Source organism: Lotus japonicus, chromosome 2 (genome assembly GCF_012489685.1).
Source record: "Lotus japonicus ecotype B-129 chromosome 2, LjGifu_v1.2".
Taxonomy (NCBI): Eukaryota; Viridiplantae; Streptophyta; class Magnoliopsida; order Fabales; family Fabaceae; genus Lotus; species Lotus japonicus.
In genome coordinates this window covers 93545257-93568178 of record NC_080042.1, presented here as the reverse complement: position 1 = coordinate 93568178, position 22922 = coordinate 93545257, and the positions used below count along the sequence as shown (strand labels likewise).

The window sequence follows — 22922 nt, the reverse complement described above, 5'->3', positions numbered from 1 at the left end:
ATAATAGCCTGCTAACGCAGATAAATCAAAGAAAAGATAACATAATATTCACTGGAAAAGAAACTACAATAAGTATTGTCTAAACAGGCCTAAAATAAAAGAACATAATAAGAATGAATTGATAATAACTCATTAACTGGACCATTAGCTTTCAATTCTTCTGCTCAGGGTTTGGTAAGAACTCTTAATTGCAGCTGTTCTACTATCACCACTACTGTCAGGGGCGAAGTGATTCAGCATCTGTGCTTTTAATTCGGAGATGATTAATTTGGTTCATGGCATATACAGCAAGAGTGTGTTCCTTTGACTCATTTCTTGGTCTTTGCCCTCTTGGCTGGAGCTTTCTTCTTTACTATCTTCGGTTGTGATTTTACTCCCGTACTTCTACCTCTTTTCTTTACAGCACCCTGCATCCAGATTTTCAGCATTTTCGTATTATTAAGGATAAATCTAAAATCAAAAGCAACTGTCTGGAAACTTACTGATGTTTTGTCAGCCTTCCCTTTGGATTTACCATTTGTCTGTTCCTCCGCATGCTCATTTTCATCAGTTTGGTGAGCAGCTTTTTGCATCTTGCCAGCTTCCTCATCCGAATCAAAGAAGAAACCATCCAATGTCCCTTCTCAAATGAAAATCATAGAATATCAGGAAAGGAAATTAGGCATAACATAAAGGCAACACTACCAGAGTCCAGAAATAAGATAATTGTTGGTTGATGCAAATAACCTTCAACCATAGTTTCAGCTTCATAAACGTTAGACTGTGGCTTCAGCTGTATGAAGTCATTCATTACGCCCTCTATCTGAGAAGAAACTTCAAGTTAAACATCAATGGTAGCCATATTTTTCAGAATACTCATTGAGGATGATTAAATCACTAACAGGTAAGAATGTTAATATATAAAAAAATTAAAAGATAAATTAGAACACATTTCACTAAAAGATAAAAGGTAGTAATTAGTAATTACAAATATATAAAAAAAAATTCAAAAAAGCAGAAGGGACTCAAGGTCAAGGGAGGAAATAAGTAGACAGATAACCAACAGACCTTTGCCTCTGACTGTCCGAAGCTAACCTGGAAAAATAACAAGCTCATATAAAAGCGGTATTTGAAAGGTACGATATCTTAATCATAAAAGTAACAAGCTACAAGCTAATTGTCCTAATAGAAAATATCAAGGTCATGATGCTTAATGCAGATAACATACAACACAAAACGTCCGGCAAGGAACTATAGTTGTTTTGTATATTGTTCCTGAAAAATATGAGTAAAATATGAACCATCAGATACATACAGGTCACCACTATCAAACAAAAGTAGTATATCAGTAACTCAGAAAGTGGAAGGCTTATAATGGAAAGATTATCTCAGCATATAACTTCAAGGAGAAATAAAAGTAACTGGAAAAAATAAAGAGTTCAAAGGTAAGGTATTATGATTATGAGTCTGGGATATCCACTTCTTTTTTTAAAACCTGAAGCACAAGATCAGCTGTTTCTTAAAAACGCAACATGTAAAATACCTTTCAAGTCTAAGCACATTTCCTGATCCCCAGACGGAGCATCTGAAATAATAACCCGACCTACAGCACCCATATCACCACTCAGATAAATGGAGTCACCTTGACACTCAATAAGTGCCTGTAAAAGCAGAGAAGCTCTTTGTCAAGTGCTCATTTCCTTTCTCATGGATAAGGAAGTTACGAAGAGAAAAATTAATACAATTACAAGAAAGCTACAATGTGTCGCATGACTATCTACTCAAAACAAAACTACAAACCAAACTAGCAACTTTTCTTCTCTCAAATTTTTATTTGTTTTTAATAGTGAAACCTCTGTTGCTGAATTTTTCATCCCCATTACAGTAATTAAATATGGTCCTTACAATTATATAACTTAACATATACCAAAGGGAAATGTACCACATATAGTCATCACCTAACCTTTGTACGATGAACTTTCTCAGAAAGCATCAAAGGCAGCATTGAGGAGGAAACCTGCAAATTACAAACAGCAAGCACAACTCATATGCCAAGCTAATAGGCTATATAAACAGTCAATGTGGCCTTTGATTGTTATTATCCATGTTTCAGAGTCATGGGATTGATGAAAAAATTCAGGCAATTATTATAACCTTAATCATTTCATTCTTACATTTGGTTCAACAAGCTTTTCAAAAGTTTCTTCCTCCGCAGCTTCCACATCTCCATCATTATCTGTTCCATTTCCACATGTCACACACATAAAATGGTAAGGAATAACTATCTCAAATCCACATGCATGAAGATGGGATTGGAGTGATATCTTGTATCTGTTTTTGAATATTCAGAATTTGTTTTGTACCTTTCCCCTTTGCACTGCCCTTTATTTTCTTCCCTTTTACTGGTGTACAACCTTCTGTATCTATTTGTTTTTGCAAAGACTTTTCTTTTGAAGTCTTTTTGGATGGAGACTTTCCATCTTTGCCAAGGGAAATTCCATCCCCACGTTCTCCTTCACCAAGGATTTGAGATATTTGCTGCTGAGAAGTTTCCACCTGATCAATATGATCTTCTCCTTTTGGGCTATGATCATGGCATGACTCAGAATCTGATGTTAGATTCCAAATTGAATGAATAGATTCCTAGGCAAAATCAGTTGATATTATCAGTAATTACAAAAAAAGTAGCAGGCCAAACACTTATTTTTCATAGAAGGCAACGAAGGCATTAAGCAAAATAAGACAAACTGGGAGAAAAATCTGAATGGATCAAACATGGCATACCCCCCCCCCCTAATTATAGGTAACTGCATGGGTCTTACTTTATGGTCTATATGCTTGTCAACGTTCGATTCAATCACAATCTTCTTTTCCTCACTGTTTCCTGGGTCATATAATAAGGACCAAATGTCAATTAAATGAAAAATCAAGCTGTAGAATTATTTACACATCCTATGCTCATGTCAATCAACCATGCATAATAAATTTGAGTCTTCATTCTTGAATCTCATGAAGTCACAAAAGACAAATCAATATAAATTATCTTTTTAAATAATTATTATTTTTTAAATAGTCATTCAACCAGAGGATAATGTTACTTTCCTTAATTCCTTTAATCAATACTTATTTTTTCCAATCAACAAAAAATGAATTTAATTAGTATACTGACAATATAAACAGTTTTATACCCAATCACATCTTTTCATCTTGCCATTTTGTCTTCCCTTAATTTTAACTTAATTATATGTGGTAAAATGTTGTAACTTATTAGGATGTCTCTGTGAAATGTATCTATAAATAACTTTTCAAACTAAGACATTTGTAAATTATCAATTAAATTAGATTTCAATTTCAAATATTTTCAAATTTAAAAAAAAAAAAACTATACCTTAATTTAACTTTATGTATCTCTGTTGCTGTAGCTGTTTTTCAAAGTGAAATTGAAATACTTTGAAATTTTTTATTTTTTATTCCTCTAAGTTTTTCTATATTAAAATAAAATAATTTTTAATATAAAAGAATTTCTTATTGTATTTCAAGTGTCATGATTTGTTTTACAGCCCAGCCCCCCATTCATTCATTCATCTTTGTTATCCTATCATTCAACCTATGAGTTTCACACGATCTGCAGTTGTACCCAAATTACAAGCTTATTACTGAATCCATCGAGTTGTCTCTGAAACCCGGTCTGTGTGCTGTTCACGATTTTGCGTGTAGATCGATTTCCAGATTTATGGTGCGTGCGTTATGTCAATTTCTTTATGTATTCTCTTTTCATCCTCTAGGTCTTCTTCCTTATTCTTTATGTGGTGTTTTCCTTTCATCATTTGACTGCAGTCATATGATATTTCCTTCCAACATTTTCTTATTTGGAGTATACAATATCTTTTTGCACGTTGGGTTGATTAGACAGTACAATTTCTTATTTATTTTATTAATTCCAGTATCTGTTTGATCAAAAAAAATTGTACCAATTCTGTCATTTCAGTTTTAATTATTATCAATTATCAACATCAATGGTGTGTTACAAGTTTGATTGACAATTCTGCCTAATTGTGTGTAGTTGTTAGTTTTATGGTAGTGGTTTCTATGTATTGTCATTCAATTTAGATTCAAGTTTCCATACTTTTGAAAGGTCTTTTCTAATTCATAATCCTTCATGACTTCCATGTGTACCTTATATTTATTCTATCCAATCTTTTTTCTACTGACGTTATTAGTTTCAGTATTTAGTTCATGTAACCAGTTCTATACTGACTGATTAAAATAATATTTCACATCTACTATAAATACAAGTTTTCCCCATATGTAAAACAATCATAGTGAAGTTCTTGATTCTTGATACTGCAGCTGTTTTAGTGTTTTGTTTTTTATTTCTTTGCCATGGCAAATGCATTGATGTCCTATGATAATGTTAGTGATGTGAGTAGTATTTTACTTAGCTCTGGAAATTGTAACTGGCTGGTTCGGATTATTTCAGTATGGAGAACCCCTCATTCTATTCTACAAAGGGTGAGGTCTTGCATGGAATTAATTCTTCTTGATAAGCAGGTAAACTCGTATTAGTTATCATATTTTATATTTATATATCTATTAACTAAAAAGGTTGATTTGGATCCTTTGATTTTCTTATAGTGTGTTTGTATTTTTCTTGGTGTCTAATTTGATGTAAACAACACTAGTTTTATTATCTTTGTATATTTGTAGGGGACAAAGATACAAGCTTCGGTTTGTAAGTTTCATAGATTAAGGTTGGAAATCTTGCCTGGATTTGTTTACAAGATTTCCAAGTTTAATGTTATTCCAAATGATTATGGTCTCCGTTTCACCAATCACAACTACAAACTTATATTCGGTTCATCGACGAATATTGTCCGATTTGATGATACAACAATTCCTCGCGAGTGTTGGTCTTTCTATGATACTCTTAACATACAAAGACGTGGGGCGACCTTCTCATTCCTGATTGGTATGTTATGAAACCTTGTACATATATAATTATATATTGTATTGTCGTTTTAGATGTTGCACATAAGTTGCATATTTTACTAGGTTTTGTTTTCATTAACTCATTGTGTTTGTGGTTATTGAGCAAGAGTTATTGTGTTTAATTTTTTTTTTCAGATTTTATTGGTTTGTTAACTGCTGTGTCACGTGTGAGACGTTTGGTTATTGGAGGAAGGAATAAGAAGATGATAGTTATTGAACTTGTAGACCCTGTGTAAGACACCACATTTTTTGTTTAATTTTATTGATTAATTTATTTAAAGTTTATGGATGTTAGTTGATTGTTATTATAATACACAGTTGTAAATTTTTTAAATGTATTTATTATGCGTTCAGTGGCAAGATTCGTTGTGTATTACTTGGCGAAGTTGTTGATCGATTGATGTTGCATTTATGCTCTAACTGGACTAAGAGACCAATTTTGCTCCTCCAGTTTGTAAAAGTTAGAAGCTTTGCAGGTATTTAACTAATCAATTTTTAAATAATACATGTAATTATGTAGTTATGTTTGTCATTGTTTCTATGATGATTGTTTTTTAATTGTTTTGTTAATAATCAGATCAAATGATTATTCAAATGGTACCTCACTCCTCCCAACTCCACATCAATCTTGAGGCTGTTTCCATCTTTACCAGAAGGTTTTCATTCCTTATTTTATTATTAAAATTCATTTGTGTTTAATTGAAAGCAATTAAATTATTTGTAATTCTTTGATTAAGAACTGTCATTTATTACTTGTAGGTTGTTTTCGCAATCTATCCAAATTAATGAGCATGTTGGATTCATTCCTTATCAAAAGTTGGAAATGAACATGAAGGATGAAATGATGAATTTGTATCCCAAAAAAACACTCACTCAGCTGTTGGTTGAAGAACAGGTTGTTTCACACTTTATTATTAGTTGTTAGTTATTATTTTTCTTTCAAACAGCAACATTCACTACATATTTTGATTTTTATATTTGTTTAGGTGTTAAATTCGTATGTATTGATTATTGAATATATTCAAAATTCAAAATAGGGCAGTAAAACTAATTACTTGAATGGTTATAGACTGGTGTGTGCGTTACCTATGGTGGTATTGTTGGGCTTATTAGAGATGAACCATGGACCTATCCATCGTGTATTTGTCATGATGAGCTGATTGTTCGTACCGGTGTGTATGAATGTGTGAGGTGTGATCGGTTTTTTTATCAGATGATACGCAGGCAAGTTCTTTTGTTTCGATTATGTTATAAATTGTGTTCTGAATACTTAATTTCGAATCATTTTCTCCATTGTTTTTTTTGGTAAGTGGCTGGTTCATTTGGAATTAACTTATTTGGTAATTGGTTCAATGATTAGGTATCGTTTGAAGATTGAAGTTTTTGATGGATACCAAAGTGCTGTATTTGTTTTAAGTGACCGAGAGGTCAAGGAGGTGATGAAGAAGTCCTTCGAGAAATTTGTCATTCCCTTTGAAGTGAGTATGCTCTTTTTATTTTTGTGGTGTTAGGGATAATTTGGAAATTTTGTGATTATCTAAAATTATTTAAGTAATGTTTTTTTCTTTCTATTTTAATTATATAGGCTCAATTGGATGTTGAATTTCCTTTGGAGGTTGAGGAAAACGTTATTGGCAAGAAAATGTTATTCAAGGTTGAAAGAATTGCGGGTTTAACATATAATGGAACCCCTTGCTATGAAGTTATAAGAGTTTGTTCTGATTTGGAACTTATCGAAATGTTTCGTTCTGGATTAGCAGTTACCACACCACTGCAGGTTTGTAAGCTGAGATCTTTATCGTAGATTCAGTAGTGTTTGTTATTTGTTATTTATAAGTATATGTTATAATTATTATTTTTTTGTTCAAAGATAAAGATTATATTGTTCAAATTAGTGTCTTTATTACATGTTTCATTAATTTGTTGAATAATTTACAGGGCTCACTTGATGATGCAAATTTGAGTGAACAATTTTTGCAAGCTGGAGAAAGTATCAATGGTTCTTGTGATGAAAGAATTATGAAGAGGAAGTTAGTGGGAGCAGCTGAAAATGTGTGTCTCGATGTGGGGTTCAAGTTAAATCAGAATGAAAGTGAGGTGATGGAAAACCATGAAAAAGGAATGTTAGGTGAAATTCAGCGCATGAAAGCACTTAAAATCTATGATGGTGATCAGTGCAATGTTGGAGAGGAAATGTTAGATGAGATTAATCGTCTAAAAGTAATTAAAATCTCTGACGAGGTGAATGCTATTTCTGAGGTTGAGGATCAGACTTTTGAGTTGCCTATTCATTAGCGTCTGTTTCATGGAAAGTATGAAGATATGGAGATTTGGTTGAATTTGGTCAAGTGGATTTTAGTTTTCATTAGTAAGTTGTTTTTCCTCTTTTTTCTGCATTCTTCATTGAACTCGCAACGTAGGTTAGCAAATGGGTGAATTAAAATTTTTGAATTTAATTAAAAGTTTGAGGGTAATAAGTTGTGGGTTTTCATTCTTGATGAGTGATTTCGTGATTCTTCTTAATTTAAAGTTCCATAGTTGAAAAAATTTACATGTTTGGTTTTGAACCTTTAGGTTACAAATTTGGATTTTTGGAGTTTTCTGTTTTTCAATATTTCTTTGAATGTTAGCGTATGGGCTTGCTTTTTAAAAGAATGGATTGCATGTTGACTGAGCTGTTGGAAGGGCTATTTAGGAGTTGTTAGATTACCTTGGTGAGATCCTTTTTAGCTGGTTCTAGGTACTGTCGTTGTGTTTTTTTTTCCTTAACTGTTCTGTGTATAGTTTTGGTTAATTTTGTGTATGTTCAGTTGTTTTCTTTCCTTCTTATATTAGTTATTGGATGTGTGGAAATTACTTTCTCACTTTTATTTTGTTCCGTACTTGGTAGGTTTGTGCCCAAGAACCTTCTTATCAAGAAACCTTTAATTTGCTGTTTATAAAAATAGAATGAATTGCATGTTAGTTCTTGATTTAATGTTTTTTAACTTTGGAATTTTAGAAATTTGTAATCAATTTCCTGGTGTCTTTAGTAGCATGTAGTTGATATTTTCATTGTGGTCATTGAGATTTATTTGAAACTTGAATTGGGATAAAATCTTGTTGTAAATGAAGAAAATTAATTGTAATATTGTGGTTTGTAATTGGTGCAGTTGATTTTTTTGGGATCAGTTAGCCATTTTAACTTCAAATTTAGATAGAATGAAAAATTGATGTGTCTACAATGTGTTCGTTGAAAGGTTCAAGTTAATATAGTACATAAATGGCTTTAGTTTTGTTAAGTGTCATGCCTGATTTCTTTTTTTTTTTGACATTGTCAATGAAGGTAAGGGGAATTGTGAATATTAATTTGTTCTTTTGACAATTAAGTAGGATGTGTATATGTCTTAGTTGGGAATGAAAACATTTTGCAAGGAAATATTAAATGTAGCTGAAGAAGTTGCTTGTTTTGTGTTTCTTAAATGTGTAAACAAAATTATGTTGCTTTTGGATATTGGGACTTCTACTTATTTTGCAGGCCTAGATCAAAGGTCAAAGCTAACAAGAGAACCCGAGAAGTTGTTAGTACAAGTGCAGATGGAGGTTGGTTTAAATGCAGTGCCAGTAGGAAGAAGTTTTATATATTGAAAGAGAGTATCAAATTTCATCCAGAAAAAAGGGTGGTCTTGGTGAATGACCCAACTGAAGTTTTCTTGGAGGAACTCATGAATAGAAAGTGGATGAAGGTTGCCCAGCCACCGAAACAATTCAATCCAGAAATAGTGCAGCAATTCTATGCCAATGCCACATACAATGAAGAAGCAAAAGCAAACAGATGGACATGGGTGAATAATGTTCGAGTAGGATATGACAAGAAAACTATCGATAGCTATCTTGGGAACCCATGGAAGTCAGCCCACTGTAGTTCTGATGATGATTTTACCCTCTCTTATTACTGCCTTGTGCTTTTTTCTTGATGTGCCGATTCTATCTGGGTATACAGAAGCAATAATAGGTGTAATTGATGAAAGTTATATCAATGTCTTTTGCAAGGAAAAACAAGTGGATGTTATTATTCAAGAACTTGCTGAGAAGCGGAAATCAAAATATACTCCTCAAACTCAAGAGCAACCTGTTGGTAACCAGGCTTCCCAATTAGAGCTTCTTATTGCCTCCGTGCAGCGCTTAGAAACAACAATTGGGGATATGAGGTTGGAAAACAGAGCTCAATATCATGCGTGCTATCAAGCACATGTTGAGTTGTATAGGCATGCAAGGGACTCTTATTACTCACCTCAGCCTCAATCATACTATTGGCCCACAGTTGAGGAGTATGTTGCTCAGGTACCGTGGCTTGGGGCTGGGCCATATTCGGTGGGAGGGGAGGGACAACAGGATGGGCTTGGAAATGAAGGAGGGGATGTTCCAATGGATTGAGAAGGACTCACGAAAGTTGAGTGATATTTTACTAGAATGTGACTTAATTTTTGTACTTTGGTTATGTTTTTAGTAGTTTGTTATATTGTTGGTACTTTGCTTTATATTTGTTATGCTTTATGTTTCGTGAGAACCACTGACCAGTTATTGCTAATCATTCTCAATTGATTCTTGGCACGCACGGTTTGATATCATCCACTTGACAAGTTATGCTTAGCGTGATTTGCAGATGCTCAGCACATGTAAATTGAAAGGTCTTCTATCACTTTTGTGCTTAGTATGGTATGGGGCGCTAAGCACCATAAATCTCAAATTCCTGAACATTTAAATCTGTACCTATAAAGGGAAGTAAATTATATATTCAAGTTCTTTGTCTTATGTACCCAGATTTTATGAATTTTTAGTATTTGATTAATTATTTTCCATGTTGTGGTAGATTTGAGTTATTTGTTCAGGGAAGGTGTTATCAAGTTATATTAAGAGAAGGTAATTTTTTTTTAGCTTTTTCCGAATGGATAGACATATCACTGTTGAATAAGATTAGTGCTATTCTCGATTTTTCCCTGAAATTGGCTACAAGTAGAATCTGTTGATCTTTTTTTTTTTTATGAGTTATAATAATCATTGTTTGCATTTAATGAACCCACCAACTATTCTTTATATTTTTTGTACTTGGTGAGACTGTCAATTCTTCCATTTAATGCTCTGAACTGATCTCGCATACACTGTCCACAATAAAGAATAATCTCATTTATGATTGACAAGGAAAAATCAAGTTTGGTATGTAGTGAAATCATTATTTTCTTTAACCTACAATTTCGTGTTTTCAAATAAGGTAGTACATTGTTTTTGTGTTTGATTTGTACTTATAGAGAGATAAAAAGATATAGTAATAGTAATTTACCTGTTATATTACTACATATTACTACATAGAAGATAAGAGAGTTCTTATACTTCGTGTGGGCAAAACGTACACCCCTATCGCAGTGCAGTTTGATAGGCTCTTCAGGCTTTCTACCCAACAGCTCTGTATGATATCAGATATGGGACTTTGGGAGGACAATAAGTGGGTTTGGAGCTTGTCTTGGCGCAGGGATCTGCGGGAATGGGAGCAAGCCTGGGTTTCTGAAATCTTAATTGTTGTCAACCAGGTCCCTTTGTGCCGTGATTCTGTGGATAAATGGATTTGGAAGGATGATGTTTGTGGTGGCTACTCGGTTAGATCAGCATATTCTCTAATCACCGGGACAACAAGTTTTGATCAGACTCCAGCATTTAAGCATCTATGGAAAATATATGTCCCTTCAACAGTGAAAGCTTTTATTTGGAAGTTGCTTTGGGGAAGGATTCAAACTAAACAAAACCTTATTCGGAGGGGGATCCATTTAAATGATTCTGATTCAGCATGCCCTTTTTGTGATGACTCACTGGAGGATGTAGAACACCTCATGTTTTGCTGCAGGAAAATTTCACCTATTTGGTACTCAGTTTTTCACTGGCTTGGATTCAATTCTGTTTTACCTTGTGATCCTCAATTGCATTTTCTGCAATTTGTCCATGGCAGTTGGAATATGAAGCAGTCTCGGGCTTGGTGGGCTATTTGGGGGTCAGTGGTTTGGTCCGTGTGGTGTGTGAGAAATAGGTTGGTGTTCTCCAATGAGGTTCCTGATTGGAACAATTTGTTAGGTATTATCCAGTGGAAGGCTTGGCTATGGCTGTCATCTATGGTAAAGGATTTCAGAAGTTCATTATTTGAATGGATTATGGACCCATGTTCTTGTATTACCCAACTTTAGTGGGATTGGATTTGTGAATTGTCAATTGGTTGGTCTGCAATCTGTCTACTGGATCCGTCATTGCCATAGTGAGAAAGTGACTTGTTTGCTTTGAATTATTTAGGAGCTGGCTGTTTGCTTATTTTATGCTTTGAATTGGAGGCCACTTGGATGTGTTGGTGATTTTTTTCTTCTTGGTGGCAGCTTGATTGGAATGGACTCCTAATTTATTATTGGCAATTAGCATGGCTGGTATTTGGTTTTGGGGTGGTTTTAGGTTGGGGTTTATTTCTGTTTTTGTAAACTTCCTTGGATTTTCCTCTTGACTTTATAAATTGGGTACTCTTTTTCCTTTCTTGGTTTTCCCAAGGGGGTTTTATCCAAGTAAAATTTTAATGAGGCCCCCTTTATATTGTCTAATCTCAAGGTAGTGGGGGTGGGTAGTATTCGTCTTTGTAGGGCTGTTGTCTTGTATTTTTTCTTTTATCTAGCTTGTTGTTTTCTTTTCTGTTTTTCTTGTATTGGGTTGGAGTACCCCTTGTACTCCCATTCAATATAATCTCATTGCTTATAAAAAAAAAAAAAAACGTACACCCCTATCAATAATATCAGCAATAGCATCAGAAATAACAGCTGCTATATCTACTTGACAATTATCAAAGATAGCACAAAGTAATCTTGCTTTATTAATGGGAAGACCTGAAGTATGGGCAGCTGGCCATATATTATGAAGAAGAAAATTTGTCCAAACTTGAGCTTTCTGAGACATATGAGCTCTAGGGATTGGTCCATTCAATTTCACTTTCTCCGTGAGACGGTCAACACATAATCATGTTCTGATATCACCTTCGGTATACCCTTGCACCCTTGTCTTGAGAACAGGATCCAACCTTGCCTGATATGGGCATAAACTTGATTCTATACATAGGCTACTGTATTTTATTTAAAGTAATTGTATAGGTTTAATCATTTTTTTCTCTTATTTATCTATTGTTTTTTGCCTCAATGTTGTTTGAGTACACTATATATAAGTAGTTTATAAGTGAGATAAGCATACTCTATGACAAAGTTTCACTCAATTTTCTTCCTCCTTCAATTCTTGAACTCGCTCTTGCATGTGTCTTCATTCACCTTCATTTATTCATCAACATGGTTTGTTTCTTGCCCCTTTGGATTTACATTTTGTTTTTGTATATAAGTAGTCTTCATTCTTTACTAAAATACTAGATTATTTAATTCAGGACAGCCAATTCATTCTTCTTAAAATTGAATGTAGCAAATTTGTTTGTGTATATAAGTTTTTTTGGTTTTATTAATCCGTTGTTATCAATTAATGTACCAGAATGTAATTGTTATTGATTGTTTCTTATATTTAGTCATTGAGCTATCCACAAATTTTTTTTATAGATTCAAGATGCTAATTCCTCAGATCTTCGCAAAGGGATGTCGTCTCCCTTTATAGGTATGTATCGTGAGTAGTGTAGAGAATGGTGGGTATTAATTTTAGTCAAAGATTGATGGCTTCTTTTTAAATCATGTTAATATTTATTTCATTTATGGCATATTGTTGTTGCAGTCGGTGGCCAAGTTTTATCTCATGAAGGACTAAGTTCAAGTCATATTGAGCAGGAGTTGACATCAAATACAGGTTAGTTTGATACATGTTATGAAAAAGTATTTTAACAGAACTTTTTTGCATTATTATTTTTTCAGCTACATAGTTTGCCTTAAAAATCATGCTTATTAGTAATTGTTATCATGGAAAAAGTAATTTTTTGCAACAGTAATATCCATTTTTTTTTTTCCATATAGATATGAATTTAGGAAAAAAAATTTACTAACCATTTTATATCTACAGAACCACTAAGGAAGAAGTCTAAACGCGGTTTTGCTGTAAGGAGGCCTAATATGCAACGTTCAAAGAAAAGGCTCAACATGAGTGAGTTTACTTTATTAGATTGTATTTGTTATAAGTAATTCAAATTTACAGAATGAATGTGGCAACATGAATACTTTAATCTCCGAGATTACATAAATTATTTTTTTGGTTTTTATCTTTTATTTATGTCGTAATTCTTTTCGTATTATATTACATCCATTTGAGTTTGGTTATGTAGCATCTATGAAATTCATTTAGCAACAGGAGTATTATATTTACGGTTTTAGTGTTGCAATTGCTTCATTTCCTTTTTTTCAGTGGTTGAGTGGGAAACATCAAGTGAAGGCAGTCGATCTAATACGGTGCATAGTAATCCAGATTTTTGTTCAGGTTTATATGTGTTTAAATTAATGTGTGTTTCTTTATTGATTTTTTTTTTCAAAATTGTTGTTAATAATTTCAACTTGGAGATTGATTAATAGTTTTATGAATGATCATAATTTTTATTTTAAGGTCAAGAATTATTGCCGCAGCAAAGGAATGTCTCGGATTGTACTAATAATTTTAACACCAATTTTGCCTTTGTTGAAGCTGAGTCTCAAAGTAAGGCTCTAATCTTTAAGATTGAATTTAAGTTAAGTATGGAACATTAATTTTGAAAAGTTTTTTAGGCTCTTATTGATTAATGTTCCAGTGTACTTTGACCTTGGAGAGATGAATATGGCGTGTCAGTATTGTGGAGCTATTTTGTGGTATCACGAAAGAGCTCAGAAGGCAAAAAATGCAATTTCTCCAGACTTCTCAATCTGTTGTATGAAAGGGAAAATATCTCTGCCTTATCTACAAGATGCGCCGACCCTCTTGTCCAATTTGCTTACAAATATAGATCCAAGGAGTGGCCATTTTATTGATAACATTAGATCTTATAATAGCATGTTTGCATTCACATCGATTGGTGGTAAAGTGGACGGTAGTGTGAACAACGGGCAGGGACCTCCTCAGTTTGTTATAAGTGGCCAAAATTACCATCGTATAGGTAGTTTGCTGCCAGCTGAAGGTGATAATCCCAAATTTGCTCAATTAAACATATATGACACGAGGAATGAATTTGAGAATAGACTAAACCATTTCAGGTATATTTTTTTTTTGTTATATCATTTATATTAAAATTTGTTTATATAATTCAATTTGGATGTTTTATTGTTGTTGTTTTCAGTGATTCTACTGGAAAATGTAGCCTCAACTCTGATTTAGTTGTGGAGTTAATGGCAATGGTTGATGAGTTCAATGTTTTAGCAAAGTCATTTAGAAGGGTACGAGACCATGTTCAAGAGGCTAATTCGAATCAAGTTGCATTGAGATTGTTTAGACATCGTGTTAATGATCCTAAGACATACAATCTCCCAACTGTAGATGAGGTTGCTGCTTTGATTGTTGAAGACTTTGATACTTCTGATTGTGGTCGTGATATAATACTTCGTACAAGCAGTGGCAATTTGCAAAGGATTTATGATACTCATTCATCTTTCTTGCCATTACAATACCCATTGATATTTCCTTATGGGGAAGAAGGTTTCTCAGACGAGATCGGGTTTGATGGAATCAATTATGATAGTTCAATCTACAAGCGTACGACCATTTCATTACGTGAATGGGTTGCTTTCAGACTTCAAGAAAGGCAATTTGAGTGTAAGAGGATAACTCTATCTCGAAGGTTGTTGCAACAATTAGTCGTTGATTGTTATTCAATGATTGAATCACAGCGTTTGTATTATCTCAGAAACAATCAGGAAACCATTCGTAGAGATTTTTTATCAGGAATTGAGGAGGCAATTCATCGTGGTGATACCGATCCATCAATGGTTGGCTCTAGGATAGTTCTTCCATCGTCTTTTACTGGTGGTAGGCGCTATATGTTCAACAATTGCCAGGATGCTATGGGTATATGTAGGGAATATGGTTATCCTGATTTGTTCCTCACAATGACCTGCAATCCTAAATGGCCTGAAATTGAGCGTCATGTATCTGCCCGTTGTTTATCTGCTTATGATCGACCAGATCTTGCATGTCGAGTGTTTCGTATGAAATTAGATCAACTCATGAAAAATTTGAAGAAAGGAAAGTTCTTTGGGCAAGCAATTTCTTGTAAGTTCTACTTTTTTATTAGTATGATTATATTAGATTGTACAATGATTTCTATTTCCGTTAAGTTATCATATTCCTTGATGATTAAATATTTTGATAAGTTTTATCTATAAATAGGGATGTACACGATTGAATTTCAGAAGAGAGGTTTACCACATGCACATATTTTATTGTGGCTTAGTACTAAGGATAAACTACATTCTATTGAGTTGATAGACTCAGTTATTTGCGCTGAGTTACCTGATCCTAAGGTTTACCCTCTATTATATCAATGTGTGTCAAATTATATGGTTCATGGTCCATGTGGAGTGAATAGAACAAACTCTCCTTGCATGAAGAATGGTAGGTGCTCCAAGTTTTTCCCAAAAAATTTTGTAGAAAAGACATCATTTGACTCTGATGGGTATCCAGTTTATCGAAGAAGGAATACTGGTATCTCTACCAATAGGAGGGGGGTTGATTTGGACAATGGTTTTGTTGTTCCATATAATCCTAAACTTTTGATGAAATATCAGGCTCATATCAACATTGAGTATTGCAACAAGTCTAATTGTATAAAATACCTCTTCAAATATATTAACAAAGGAGTTGATAGGGTAACAATGTCTATGTCTGTTACTCAAAGCAGTAACGAGGAAACAACTGTTGTTGATGAAATAAAGCAGTATCATGATTGTCGATATCTTTCTCCATGTGAAGCTGTGTGGAGAACCTTCTCATTTTATATTCATGATAAATGGCCACCTGTTCTTAAGCAAAGCTACCATTTACCTAAGAAACAAGTTATTTTGTTCAATGAAAGAGCTCCAATTGATGATGTACTTGAAAGAAATAAAGTCAAGAAAAGCATGTTTTTGGCGTGGATGGAAGCAAATTGTAAATATCCATTGGGTAGAGGATTAACGTATGCTGAATTTCCATCATCATTTGTTTATGATAAGAAAAAAAAAGAGTGGCATCCAAGGAAGAAAGGAATTTGTATTGGTCGCATGAACTTTGTCCCACCTGGATCAGGAGAGTTGTATTACTTGAGAATGCTATTGAATGTTCAAAGAGGATGTACTAGCTTTGAAGATTTGAGATCAGTTAACAATCATGTCCATGATACTTTTAGACAGGCATGTCTTGCATTGTCATTACTAAAAGATGATCGTGAATACATTGATGGTATACTTGATGTGGCCACGTTTGCTTCTGGTTCATACATTAGGGAATTGTTTGTTTCATTTCTCTTAGGGAATGCTATGGCTGACCCGTCGCATGTGTGGAGGGAGACATGGTCAGTTTTGGCTGATGGAATTGTGCATGCATTGCGAAGAACTCACAATAACTTAGGTAATTTTTTTGTTACTTTTATTTAATGATTTATTAATTATTATATTCGTGTATATATTTGTTGCAATTTTAATTCATTCCTTTTTGTAGAATTGGTTATTGATAATGAACATTTGAAACAATTATGTTTAATGGAGATAGAGAAGCTCTTGATGATAAATGGTAGATCTCTTAAAGATTTTGACAATATGCCATGTGTTGACTCCAACATTTTGATTCAATATGGCAATATTTTGCTATTCAATGAGCTTAACTTTGACACAGTTGAGATGAGCAAATTGCATGTTGAGTGTTTGAATAAGTTAAATGGTGGGCAAGCTAAGATATATGAGGAGATTATATCTGCAGTTAATAGTGATGGTGGTGAATTTCTCTTTGTTTATGGATATGGTGGAACAGGAAAAACTTTCCTTTGGACAACATTAACTTACAAACTAAGGTCTGAGAAAAAAATTATCTTGAATGTTGCTTCCAGCGGTATAGCATCTCTTCTACTTCATGGTGGTCGAACTGCACATTCCCTTTTTTGCATACCACTTAATGCAGATGAAGATTCATGTTGTGGGATAGTGCAAGGGAGTCCTAAGGCTGAATTACTTAAATTAAGCAGTCTCATTATTTGGGATGAAGCACCCATGGTAAGTCGATATGCTTTTGAGGCATTGGATAGAACCTTAAGAGATATAATGAGGATCTGTAATCCTGAGTGTTTTAATAAACCATTTGGTGGGAAAGTTGTTGTTCTAGGTGGTGATTTTCGACAAATTTTACCTGTCATCCCTAAGGGAAGTAGAGCTGAGATTGTTATGGCTACCATTAACTCATCTCGACTGTGGAGATTTTGTAAGGTCCTCACTTTGACTGAAAACATGCGTCTATTTTCTAACTCAGAAACTTCAGATGTAGAGAAAATTAAGGTCTTTGCAGAGTGGGTTCTAGATATTGGTGATGGAGTTCTTGGAGATTATAATGATGGTGATGCTGATATCAAAGTGCCAAAGGATACCTTGGTTCAACAATCTTCTAATCCTGTAGCTGATATTGTTCGTGCTATTTACCCTGAAATTATGGAGAATGTTGGTTGTGCCAAGTATTATGAAGACAAGGCTATTCTAGCTCCAACATTGGATGTTGTTGATTTGGTCAACCAATATGTGTTGTCACTATTTCCTGGTAATGAAAGAACTTATTTAAGCTCGTATTCAGTATGGAGTGTTACTGAGGATGTTGGTATTGAAGCTGATTGGATAACAACTGAATTTTTGAATGACATTAGATGTTCTGGTATTCCTGATCACAAATTAGTATTGAAAGAAGGTGCTCCTGTTATGCTCATGCGGAATCTAGATGTCTCTACAGGTTTGTGCAATGGAACTAGAATTGTTGTTACTCATCTTCGTCCAAATGTGGTTGGTGGCATTGTGATATCAGGGACACATGTTGGTAGACAAGTATTTATTGGTAGAATGGATTTAATGCCAACTGATGGGAGCATGCCTATTAAGTTCCAAAGAAGACAATTTCCCCTCCTACTTTCTTTTGCTATGACTATAAACAAAAGCCAAGGGAAAACTCTATCACATGTTGGTCTTTACTTACCAAATCCTGTGTTTTCACATGGTCAGTTGTATGTTGCTATATCTCGAGTGAAGACAAGAGCTGGGTTGAAAATTCTAATTTGCAATGAGGATATTAGTCAACGAGATGTCACGAAGAACATTGTCTTCAAGGAAGTTTTCCAAAGGATTTATTCTTCTTAAATTTTTTGACCTACTATTATTTTTTTTGAGTTTTATTTTCTACTTTAATATGATTACATTCTGTATGATTTCATTGATAGTTTTTCCAGTATTTTTTTTTATTTTTTCTTTATGTTGGCTAATATATTTATTTTCTTGTCTCTTGTGTGATAACTCATGTATTAAGAATTGGAAGACATATTAGTTTTGAAATAGAAGTTTAGTGGTAAACCCTATATTTATTTGATGTTTCCTATATTTTCAAAGTTAGAAATATCGTAAAATCTGATTGAGTTCTTAATACCATTTTTTTTTCAAGTATGAAGCGTTAATATACAAGATAGTCATCCTAATCTTGAAACTTTAACGACAACCTTTATGAGATATCATATCAATTTTATTATTTTTTTTATGGTTAAATTAAGTTTGTAAATATAGTAGCAAGATATATTGTATACTTTATTTTGTGTTTGGATTCACGAGTTTATTAAAAAAAACATTTTTATCAAACTTAATAGATCTTCATTCTATGCTAAATAAAGTTTTCTATTCTATATTTAATGTGTTTAGATTTTTAAAAAACACTTTTATAATAGTTGAAACAATTATCTTCACCTAAGTATATTCAAATCCTCCCTTTTCCGTGTTTCATATATAATATTAATCAATATTATTATATTCTAATATCTTAATCAGTTGATAGATGATACATATCAGGTTTTTGCTAACTTGTACTGGCCACTACTGATAACCTATTATATTTTCCATTCATTTTGTTCTGATATCTTGTATCATTAGTAATAATTCAATCAATGTGTAGTCACTCTTGTTTTACTCTTTCACGTAACATCTTTTCCTATATTTATATCCAAATTTTATCTTATAATGAATGAAATTGGAAAATGTGTTAGTGCTATGGAAATATATGTACTCATTGCTACTGCCGTGCCAGTTAGGTTGTATAATATCACTTGGATTACTTTCTCCATTCTCTTTATGTGCAATGAATGACAGATGAGAGATATAGTGGTTAAGAGTATTGAAATTTTACCTATGTCAGGCTAATGTGTCACAAATTGTACTATAAATGTAATTTTAATATTAATATTAATGAAGAGTGTTTCATGGTATTAGTATATTAGTATTAGTATATTATCTTGCTATTTTTGTTTTAAACATGAACTAGATTTACATTTTATAATTTTAATGAAAAAGTACACTGCAGCACATGATGTAGTTGTTGCAATGATCAATAATCTTTCACCAGAAGTTTGTTGTGTTTAGTCATAGTCTCTGAACCTTTTTTTAGATATTTTTTTAATTTTAATTTGTATCTTGTACTTTAACTATTTTATTAAATATGTTTTTTAATTTGTTTCTTAAATAATAAATTTGGCAGAGTTAAGTGACAGTAGTTTTCAAAATCAGTGCAACCATTCCTTTTGCTATATAAACACTTGTTGTTCACATATCAAGTACTCTTTGTCAACTTCTTCTTAAGTTTTTGATATATTGTTCACAGATACTTTTTCTTAGTTTCTTGCTTAAACGAAATATGTCTTCTCCTGTGCCAGAATTTGACTCTGTTATGCAGCTTTCACTGAAGCAACATCCATGGAAAATCAAGGTTAGAGTCATTGCTGTGTGGAATGTAGATCATCTTGACCAAGCCCATGGTTTAAGATGCATGCACATGGTGCTAATAGACAAGGAGGTATAGCATCTTGAATATTGTTACAATGTTTTCTTATTACACTATTTTTTAAATAATTTTTTTGGAAGTTAATAAAACTTATGTCATCTTCTTATATTTATCTTTTTATCAATCTGTTCGTTTGTTGCTATCTCTTTTGGACATATTTTCACTTATTTGTTGTTTTCATTTACAGCATGTGAAAATACAAGCATCATTTCATAAGTACATTCCAAGCAAATTGAACATTATCCAAGGGCGTGTGTATGTACTATCTCTCTTTCGTGTGAAGAGGAACATGGATTCAGAACGTGTTACCAACCATGGTTTCAAGTTGCTTTTCAATTCACGTACCAGGATAGTTCTTGATGTTGATGCTTTCATTCCTTATTATGGCTGGGATTTTCTGGATTTTGGTCATGTGCAAAGTAGTTGGGGGAATTTCAACTATTTGATAGGTAGTGTAAATCATTTGGTATTATTGGTTGAATTTTTACATAAACGGTTAGCCTATTACATATATTTCTTGCTTGCATTGTTATGTATTGTATAAGTAAAATATTAAGTCTCACATGTAGATGTTGCTGGGCTGGTTAAGGCTGCATCCAACGTGAAACTCGTGGTGCAGAATAGTGGCATAACTAAAGTGATGGTTGTCGATCTCCAGGACACTAGGTTGTTTAGTGATGTTAACCTTTTGATATCTTCATTAGCTCTATCTTTGATTTCATTTATATGTATTATTTATCTACTTTATTTTTTTCAATAACATAATTAGGGGCACTGTTCGATGTATCTTGATGGGTGACATTGTTGACAAGTTTGCTGATTACATGGCTTCTAATTGGACTGTCCAGCCTGTAATGGGTTTGCAGTTTATGGCTGTATATTATGTCAGAGGTGATTTATGTTGGTGTTACTATAATTATGTCTTCCTTAATTCCATGCTGTATGATATGAATTTTTCTCAGGAGTATTGTGTTCTTTTTTTAGGAAAGGTTATTCTGCAGACCCTTCCCCATTTGACAAAGATGCACATTGATCCTGTTTTTGACAATGAGAGGGGTATAGGTGACAGGTTGGTATTGAATTCCACATTTCTTTAGTGTGCTTTATTAATTCATTTAGGATCAATTTCTCTTATGTAGGTTATTGTGTCTATTATGCAGGCTTCTTGGAATTGGAAACAACCAACCTATTGAGTATATTGGCCACCGCAATTGTGAACATAATATTCTTGATGATATGCTTGTTGTTCATCCCAAGAAAACAATAGGTCAGCTATTGCAGACAACAGAGGTTTGTAATTTTTATATGTTTTAGAGCACTTTTAGTAGAAATATTAGAAATTTTAGTAGAATTAACTACAACAAGCTATTGGGAGTATTGCCATATACAATGAGGTCAACCATTTTTAGGCATATCTTCATTTGATATTTATATATTATATATTTTTTTTCGCAAGAAGAGTGGCATCTTCGTTGTGCATGTTGGAATTTTAGCTGTGATTGAAGAGGGTGGTTGGTGGTACCCATCTTGTCGGTGTTATACTAAATTAACTGTGGACAATGGTGTTTATCATTGTGGTTGCTGTGAGAGGACCATTGGAAAGATGCTTCCTAGGCAAGTATCTATGTTTGAAATCATTTGACTTCAATATTATTTTGGTTATCCTTTAAAATTTGATTTTAGTTGTTGATTATTTTGTTTGGATTAACACACTTGGATTTTTTCTTAATAATTGTTTGCGTATGTAATAGGTTCAGTATTAAACTGGAGGTGTTTGACGGATTTGATAGTACCGTATTTTTGCTACAAGACAGTGAAGCTATTCAGCTAATGCATTCATCTTGTGTGGAAGTTGTAACATCTGAGGGGGTAGTCTACTTAGATTTATGTGTCTTCATATTTACTATATTTATTATTATTATTTAACACAAGAATTAATTGTGTTATTGGTTTTTGCATGTTAAATTGTCAAGTTACCAAATGCTGTTAAGTTTCCTGTCCATCTTAAAGACATGCTTGTTGGGAAGGAAATTCTGTGCAAGATTAGGAAGAGCACAGGGGTCACATACAAAGGGGTGCAAATCTATGAGATCATCAGGATTTCTTTTGATCAGTATATGCTGGAACTTTTCCATGCAGATGATGTGGTTGTTACCTGTGTTCAACTGATTCTATTTTTGACAATTAGTTGTGTTCTACTGTTATGGCTCATTTTATAGTTAATGCTGTTTTTTTGAATTGGTTAATTGCAGCCAAAGATTCCTCCTCCAGCTGGTAATATGGATGGTGGATCACATCATGAGGATTCCTCCATGATAGATGTTTCTCAGGGTAATGATATTGATGAAGAAGAAAGTGGTGAAAGCAGCAGTTCAGTTTCTCACAACTCTAGTTAAATGGAAACTTAGAAGATGAGTTTGTTACTCTGGGTGATGAGGCCATTCCCATTGAGAAAGGTCGTGTGGGAGATTTAATTGATGTGTTTGTTGCTGTAAACGATGCTTAAATTTCAACTGTTGTTTTGGTGATGGCTAGCATTAGGACTATCTGCGACAGCTATTTTAATTTTCTTTCAAATTATGATTTGCAACTTTTGCTTCCTTAAGTTGATGCAAGTCATATTGTCTGTCAAGAATATTTTATGGTACAATGAAAGCCACTGATGCCACTTATGTTTCCTATTTCATTGTTATCTAAAGTTAACTCTATGTTTAAGAATTGCTTGCGTTATCAATCTATTTATGTTAGTTTGCTGTTCATGTTGGATAAGCTCTTACAAGTTCTTCCATAGTATTAGTTCAGAGTCTTTGTGAAGCACAAATTTTTGTTCAGCCATACCAACTTCCACAGTGGTTATAAAAAAGCAAGGGTCATGTGAATATGTATCCAATCTCGAATTTATTTGTAGGCTATAGACTTTTATCAACAAGTTGATGATTTTAAATAGAAGAAGTTTAGGAAGA

The 22922-nt window shown here is 33.3% G+C and overlaps 3 protein-coding genes across 9 annotated transcripts; 2 read left to right on the top strand and 1 right to left on the bottom strand.

Annotated features, from left to right (window-relative positions):
* Positions 1–41: 41 nt before the first annotated feature.
* On the bottom strand, positions 42–3185 carry LOC130737313 (DNA-binding protein BIN4-like). The gene is made up of 10 exons (XM_057589064.1): positions 3168–3185; positions 2343–2622; positions 2154–2215; positions 1943–1996; positions 1523–1640; positions 1208–1254; positions 1048–1074; positions 727–802; positions 483–619; positions 42–407 (listed from the first exon to the last, which is right to left on the bottom strand). The coding sequence occupies exons 1-10, from the start codon at positions 3183–3185 to the stop codon at positions 309–311; spliced, it is 918 nt and encodes a 305-aa protein (XP_057445047.1). The 3' UTR covers positions 42–308.
* A 366-nt stretch (positions 3186–3551) lies between these two features.
* LOC130741225 (uncharacterized) lies at positions 3552–9561 on the top strand. Its single transcript, XM_057594068.1, has 12 exons — positions 3552–3715; positions 4460–4530; positions 4687–4948; positions 5104–5200; positions 5323–5444; positions 5546–5624; positions 5728–5863; positions 6038–6192; positions 6329–6446; positions 6554–6745; positions 6907–7336; positions 8486–9561. The coding sequence occupies exons 2-11, from the start codon at positions 4504–4506 to the stop codon at positions 7261–7263; spliced, it is 1545 nt and encodes a 514-aa protein (XP_057450051.1). The 5' UTR covers positions 3552–3715; positions 4460–4503; the 3' UTR covers positions 7264–7336; positions 8486–9561.
* A 177-nt stretch (positions 9562–9738) lies between these two features.
* LOC130741224 (uncharacterized) lies at positions 9739–22799 on the top strand. Of its 7 annotated transcripts, none has more exons than XM_057594064.1 (19): positions 9876–12010; positions 12567–12621; positions 12736–12807; positions 13018–13098; positions 13357–13428; positions 13552–13641; positions 13733–14171; positions 14255–15183; positions 15301–16518; positions 19832–19971; positions 20147–20408; positions 20529–20625; positions 20729–20850; positions 20944–21028; positions 21120–21249; positions 21419–21573; positions 21711–21828; positions 21933–22106; positions 22212–22799. In XM_057594064.1, exons 2-19 carry the CDS (start codon positions 12603–12605, stop codon positions 22353–22355), a joined length of 4347 nt encoding a protein of 1448 aa, XP_057450047.1. In that variant the 5' UTR covers positions 9876–12010; positions 12567–12602; the 3' UTR covers positions 22356–22799. The 7 variants fall into 7 exon arrangements, with proteins under 7 accessions (XP_057450045.1, XP_057450047.1, XP_057450046.1 ...); XM_057594063.1 differs by having other exon boundaries at positions 21416–21573; XM_057594067.1 differs by having other exon boundaries at positions 16420–16518; positions 21416–21573; positions 22212–22791.
* Positions 22800–22922: the final 123 nt, after the last annotated feature.